The sequence below is a fragment of the Aplysia californica genome, unplaced genomic scaffold, assembly GCF_000002075.1.
Source record: "Aplysia californica isolate F4 #8 unplaced genomic scaffold, AplCal3.0 scaffold01282, whole genome shotgun sequence".
Lineage (NCBI taxonomy): Eukaryota > Metazoa > Mollusca > Gastropoda > Aplysiida > Aplysiidae > Aplysia > Aplysia californica.
The window spans coordinates 103,640-111,175 of NW_004798552.1; the positions used below are offsets into that span (position 1 = coordinate 103,640).

At 44.7% G+C, this 7,536-nt stretch overlaps 1 protein-coding gene across 1 annotated transcript; it reads right to left on the reverse strand.

Annotated features, from left to right (window-relative positions):
- Positions 1-4,939: 4,939 nt before the first annotated feature.
- LOC106013792 lies at positions 4,940-7,127 on the reverse strand (the record flags this gene model as incomplete). Its single annotated transcript, XM_013090443.1, is given in 1 exon segment — positions 4,940-7,127. A coding segment is annotated over 1 exon segment (1,974 nt). The 3' UTR covers positions 4,940-5,138.
- Positions 7,128-7,536: the final 409 nt, after the last annotated feature.

Here is a 7,536-nt window from a genome sequence, read left to right on the forward strand (position 1 = left end):
GGGGAGATACACTGCATGTAAAACGACGTATGTACCAGCCAGGTTATATCAACAAGCGATAATTCTGTACGTGTGCATCATTTTATTCTTCTCATAAACAGTTCAAACATACGTACGTTTAGTGGGGAATTAATCTTGGTGTATTATAATATTTTTTTTAAAATACCGACATTATTATTATTATATATATTACAATTCGTAGACGGAAACCTTCTTCAGAGATAAGGTTCATCATTTCAGAAAGGTTATGTGCGTTTGTTTGTTTGTTTGTTTGCTTGTTCGTTTGTTTGAGTACATGCTTTACGGCACATTCATGACAATTTGATCATAAGGTTTTTAAACTGGTTTTGTTTGCTTGCTTGCTTGTTTGTTTGTTTGTTTGTTTATGTGTTTGCCTGTTTGTTTGAGTGTATGCTTTACGACACATTCAAGACAGTTTGTTCGGCAGGATTTATTAGAGCTTGACCAATCAAGATGATCCAGTGAGTAGCCTAGCCATGATATGATCAACATGATTCTGTAGGTAGCCATCAAGGGGGTTATACAGTAAGGTCTTTGGTAGCCATAAATATGTGCGTGCCAAACCCCTGCTCAGTGTCATTACAAAAAGTTCAATCTTGGGAATACTAGGTCGCTTTTGAGCACAAGTGGGCTATCCCAAAAAGTGCTGGTTTGAGAAAATCGAAGGTAAAGATTTTGGACCCTTATTCAGTTTTTATAAAAGACAATGAGAGTTTTCTCTATAACCAAACAAATATACACACCAATGAAAGCAAACTTCTCCTATAGGTAGGGGCCATATCCACTTTTGGTGTAGGACAAGATTTCTGGAAACCTCCGAAATCTGGGTTAGCCCGCTTGTCCTTAAAAGCGATCTTTTGTGATACCGAGCTGAAATCATTTTCAACGCCTCCTATTTTGCTGTACAAATCCAAGGCTGCATAAGTCACATTCATCTCCTTAGCTTTAGTAAGAGTTTTACGGCACTTGCAACACAATAAGGTCATATAAGTGCCAAAGATTACAGGGTGTTATAAGAGAGTAACAAACACAAAAAAGAAGTAAGGGAGATAAAGACGATAGATGTTTGATAGGAAAGAAGAAGCAGCAAACCACACCAGAGCACCCGCCAACCACCCACACATTCATCTCCGATCCACAGGACGCCATGATGGGAAAATAACATGTTATACAAAAACAAAACACCAGAATAAGAACTGCATCAACACCCTAGCAAACAGACAAACAGACAGACAAACAAACAAACAAACAAAACAAATTTAACTGTAACGGCTACCCTATAATTACAAAGTTCAACCTGCTCACGACCTAGTTTTGAGAAATTTGACGTAGAAAAACGTTTGAGTTTCTCAAGGTGTCAAACTTTTCCGAATGCAATTGTGAGTCAGCGGGATGGAATCAGGCTCCCGTCAATTTTTGGGCATGTAGAGTTATTGGTATCATCTTAAAGCTTGTTTACTTGTCTTTATATGGATGAAAAAAATATCCATTTATCTTGGATACAAGTCGAGATGTTTGCGAAAGAAGGAGGTGGGGTTCACCTGTTTTCAGAGGTAAAATTAGTGAGAAAATGGCCGCCAAAGATTAGTTATTTCCTTAGCTAAAGAGTCTGTGGTAACTAAAAATTTACATTTTTCTGTTCCTTTAATCAACGTTTTTTTCAGAAAAAATCCACACATAAATGAGTTCTTTAGCAGGTCTAAAAGGTGTTGAGCCAAAAAAACAAAAATCTGAATGCAAGTTTCTTCACTTTGATTATTTTGACGAGAGCCCGATTCTACCACGCTGCCTCACAATTTTTTGAATATCTTGATAACGACTCTCCAGACAATCTTTCGATTTTGATAGAGCAGATAAAACATTAATTTGGTCTCTGACCTCATGGTCTTAATAACTGAAAACGGCAAAAAATGTCAGACAGAACTTTGTAATTCTGATGTAGCGTGTTGGAAACAATCTATCTATGTTCAAAAACTTCACCAGCACCAGAGTGAAGAGAACCACGTGAGAGAATAGGGACAGCCAATAAAACGTGATGACGTCATTATGAATAATTTGTCATCGCACAGCCGACTGGCTACTTTTCTGTAGCTTCATTTGCATACGTGTAAAAAGTGTACATGGTTCGAGCAGGTCTTACGATATCACGTTCAGCCTTTTATCTGTTCATAATAACAAGGAGATTGATTGATTCAGTAGATGTTTTACGGCACTATCGACACAATTTTGGTCATTTAAGCGCCATATAACAAGGAGAATATGGAGATGGATTGGGCAGGTTCTGAGAAGAGACCCAGACTCTATTGTAAAGACTGCCGTCCTCTGGACACCTGAAGGACATCGCAAGAGGGGCAGACCCAAAGTGACCTGGAGACGCACAGTAGAGTTTGAAATGAAGTCCTGGAACCATTCGTGGGGGACGTTGACCAAGATGGCCCAAAACAGACAGTGCTGGGGATCCTTTGCTCCTGCCCTAAACGCCAGATGGCGTAACGGGTAGTAAGTAAGTCAGTTTACATCTGATCCAACAACAAAGTAAAGCTGCTGCCCAGACTCAGACCTCTGGGTTGAGCCCCCCCCCCTCCCCCAACCCTCCCCTTTTAAAGTAAAAACCCCACATTCTTCCCACCCAAAAAAGACAAACCTAACCAAAGAACAACCAGCAAAATTAAGAGCCGAAGGTTAGAGGTTTTGTTACTAGAGAGTAACAAACACAAAAAAGAAGGAAGGGAGATAAGGACGATAGATGTTAGGTTGAAAAAAAGAAGCAAACCACACCAGAGCACCCGCCAACCACCCACAAAAAGTAATTCACAAAAGATTTTAAAAAACAAAAACACTCCAAATAGATCCTAAATTACTCCCTGTGGGGGATTCGAACACAGGTGTCTCTTGCCTTGTAAAAAGCGTCCAGAAAAAACAAAAACAATAATGTTGATAAACTTAGCTTCTGACTCCACCATCTCCACTCACACATAACATAATATACTGTAAATATAACACACAGAATGTCTGTTGTTTCAGCAAAATTGACAAATACAAATCTCCATCAATCCAAACGCAGTAGCTTTAGCTTGGGATCACGAGAAGGGTACTAAGTTTGACCACAAAGTTACCATACCAGTCTCCCACACTCTCGTCCATGAGGTCAACGTATGAAATTAAAGTACATATTATTATATTATTAATAATATATATGGTCGCTTTTAAGCACAAAGGAGGTGTCCCGAAAAATGTTGTTTTGAGAAAATCGAAGGTGAAGCTTTTGGACTCTTGTTCAGTTTCTTTAAAAGACAAGGAAAATTTTCTCTATAACCGAACAAGAAAACAAAACTTCTCCTGTAGGTAGGGCAATGCCCATTTATGTTGGAGTAGGTCAAGATTTAAGGAAACCCCTGAAATCTGGGTCAGCCCGCTTGCCCTTAAAAGCGACCATAGAAGTAATTCTGAAAATGGTTTTTACCCGGCATTCCAAGCAGTCCATATTTTTAATCCACCTGTGACGTCAGCTCCGAAAGACGTACCGGATAAGCAGTCCAACAACATCCTCCGTTTTGCGTGGTTGGCGGGCGCTCTGGTGTGGTTTGCTCCTTCTCTTCTATCGAACATCTATCGTCGTTATCTCCTCTTCTTCTTTTTTATGCTTGTTACTCTCTTGTAACACCTCTAATCTCCTGGCGCTCACATGACCTTAAGCAGTTGCGAGCGCCGTAAAACCTCAACTAAAACTAACATCCTCTGTTCCCCACTCCGTCCTGGTTTGAAATGAAAGCTGGGGTGAGTATTTCATATCTTCCCAACGTCCATAAATTTCAAGATCAAAACTTCTGAACATGATGAATAAAATAAATAGCTTTCACGTTTGAAAAAAACAAAAAACAAACAAACAATAACAAGAATTTTTTCCACTCAGACAAAGGGTTTGTTTTTAGGGGGGTTTTTTTTTCAAATCCAGATGAATGATGAAGTATAAAAAATAAGCATCTGTAGCTGAATAACATGTAGGTTCAGAATTTCCTTCTCACATTAAAAAAAACTATCAAGAAATCCAGAAGAAGAATCATTAATTTCATCCTCTCCATCAAAGGATTTTAAAAAACCACGAGAATGGAAGAGAGAGAAAGAAAAAAAAAACATCCTTGGTCCACGACGAGTGAAATTGTGCAACGAAGCAATTTTTTTCTTCCCTCGAGACAAATCTGACCTGAACGGAGTTGAGGAACATTCTGGAATCTCCATCCATCAGTCTATAATATGCCCTAGATCCTTTTTTCCCGGTTCACTGAATTTCGTCAGCCCACAATTCACATGTTCTAAGACCAAAATTCAGAAGACGTTTTTTTTTAAATTACAGTTTCTCATTCCATTCAGCAGTGTCGAAATAGAAATTCTGAATATTGAAAAAAAGCAAGAATAGATGAATGATTTAAGTACAATATTTAGGAGAATGAAACAGTTTCCTCTCTTTCTCTCTCCTGTAACTTTAATTGGTCGTTTTTAAGCACAGGGGGGCTATGCCGAAAAATGCTGTTTGGATAAAATCGAAGGTAAAGTTTTTGCCTCTTGTTCAGTTTCTTTAAAAGACAAAGATAGTTTTCTCTATAACCAAACAAATATACACACCAATGACACCAAACTTTTCCTATAGGTAGGCAATTCCCATTTTTTGTATGGGTCAAGATTTCTGGAAACCCCCAAAATCTGGGTTAGCCCGCTTGTCCTTAAAAGCGACCAATTTGCTTCTTGGGCTAAGAGCAGTCGAACAGGCCGCCAGCGATTAACAGAAATTTGACGTAGTTTTCGGGGGCTGTAGGTAGACCTGTAAACAGTAGTAGTCCCGCAGTGTCTATTCGAAGACGTCTCCAACGAAGATAGACCAATGGAAATGCTTTGTGCCTCTAGACCAAGTAATTAATTGATGTTTTACAGTTAGGTTTGAAACTGTCTTGAAAATAAAAGATTTGTAACAGTTTTAGTGGCTATATGTGTGATCTACAGCAAAACAATACACAGTTTGACTCCCCAAAGCAGTGCATCTGTGTGCGGGAGTGCATCTCCGAATAGTTCCTGGGAGCTCGCCGGAGACGTCTCCGAATATCTTCTGCCTAGTAGTCCACTCAGAACAGGGGTCCCTCATTCTGCTGGTCACCCAAGTACGAGTAAGCGTTGACCTCGTTCTGACCTCCTTTGGTCGACTTCCGGATCTCCTCGGCCAGAGACTTTGAGAAAGCTCGCTCGTGCTGGAACTGGTTCTCAGTGCGCCGGAAGTCGCGAGGTTGGTTTGGGCCTCCTCCCAGCTCGGAAGTGTACCCGGTGACCCCGTCGCTCAAGCCGTCATACGCCGCGGTTTCTTCCTTCTCTTCTCGCTTGCTGCTGCCCTTCTTCTTCTTCTTACGATCTTTCTTACTCTTCTTGGATTTTTTCTCCTTTCTGTTCAACGATCCTCTCTCTCCGTGAGGGGGCACCGACCTGGCTCGGACCATGGTAGGGGGGTAGTGGCCGGGCGGGAAATGACCAGGCGGGTACTGGTTGTAGGGCGTTGGCACGAGGACATAGCCTCGAGGGGGTCCCCCGCGGAAACCCTTGCCGTGAGCACTGCGCGTGGGGGAGCCGTGTCGCTCGCGCGTGGTGTAGCCCTGGCGCATATAGTGCTGCTCACGTCGGCTCACTCTGCCTCCCTTACTGCTGTCGTAGTCGGCGGTCGGGGTTCGAGGCCGGGAGCTGGACTCGCTGGAGTCGTCGTCGTGTCGGTGGTGGTGGTGGTGGTTGTGGTGGGCGTGGGATCCATTCTTTTTGGAGGTTTTGCCGTTCATCCTTGGGGAGTCTGGCGAAGAGGATCTGTCTGACGAGGAGGAGCCCCCGGAGCCACGCCTTGACGGGCGCTCGTAGAAACCTGGGGGTGGGTGGTGAGGAGCGGCGATGACGTAAGGGACGGGGTGGGCCCTTTCTACGGCAGGGGGCGGGGAGAAGAAGCGAGGGCGTGCCATGCTGTACATGGCAGGGTGTGGTGCTGGCGGGGGCGGCATCATCATCGGTCTCATTACCATGGGAACAGGCCGGTAATGTCGCACGGGGACCATGAAGGGAGGGCGTGGCCTAGGCGCGGAGTAGGCGGGCGCTGAGTAGGTGGACGCTGCGTAGCCGTGACGCCGGCTTTCAAACTGCTCGCCGCCGCCAGGGGGCAAGTGCAGGGCTCCGGGTGGAAACTCCTCCCCGGGAGGACCTGTCATCCCCATGGCACTAGCCCCGCCCATCGTGGCTCCTCCTCCTCCTCCTCTCATCATTGTGCTGGCTCCGCCCATTGTAGAAGCTCCTGCTCCTCCCATCCCCGCCCCTGCTCCACCGCTAAACTTTTGCAAGGAATATTTCTTCACTTGAGCAGACGTTGTGGAGTAGAAATATCCCTGTCTGGGCGGTTCATTGATGAAGTCCTGCGGGACATTCGCCTTCGCAGGTGCTCCCGGCGCTAGCTGTACGGGAAAACCCGGAGTCGAGGCTGTGTCTGTGCGGAAGGACATATCCCCTTTAGCCGAAGCAGCCTCGTAGGTTGCCTGTTGTTGGCCCATGCCGCTACTTCCAACCGTCGCGTAGTTTCCGTGTTTGGCTTTGCGGTCGTACATGGAGACCCACTGCACCAGATCCAGCGCGTCTCGGGGGGACATGGTGATAAATCCGTGACACTCCAGAATTTGGCGTCCCTTCGAGCGCCGAGCTATCGCCGTGAAGATGGCCGGTTTGTTGCTGTTGGCGCCTCCAGCCTCGGGCGAGCTCAGAGACACGAATCTGGGCACAGTCTCGTTCGTGGCTGTGTTCGTGACCTTGATACACCTGACGGCCGCGCACAGGGTCAAGGACGAGTACGGGAACAGGATAACGAGTTTGTTGTCGTCCTTGAACTTGAGGTGTATGCCCTCCGGGAGAACCTCCAGTGTTCCCATCATGCCCTGCAGCATTTCTTCGTTTTCGACCGGGTAGCGGCTTCGAAGCGGCATCTGGACGGCTTCCAGACCCTCCGAGGTCTCCAAAGGGACGGCACTCCCGATGTACAGGACATCTTTGGTCAGGCCGGAAGTGACGCGTTGAATCACCATGGTAACGTGATGACCTATTGAAGAAGAGAAAATTAATGTAGATGATGCTCGCGTTAAGGTGTTATCATAAGTTGGCTATAAAGTATCTTGAGTTTTTAGTAATTTAGTTTTAGTAGACGTTTTACGGCGCTCGCGACTGCATAAAGTCATGTTATGAACGCCGGAAGATTAGAGGTGTTACAAGAGAGTAACAAACACAAAAAAGAAGGAGGGGAGAAAAAGATGATTGATGTTTGATAGGAATGAAGGAGCAAACCCCACCAGAGTTGGTCTTTCAAACCTGCATAAAACGTTACAGTGAACAATGAGAAGACATTTGGCAAGCCCAAGTCCTTGCGGGTTTTTTTGGTTTGTTTTGCTTTGTTTTGTTTTTCTTTGTTGCTATCGTTTTTGTGGGTGTGGGTGGGGGGTCTGATTTGGTCAT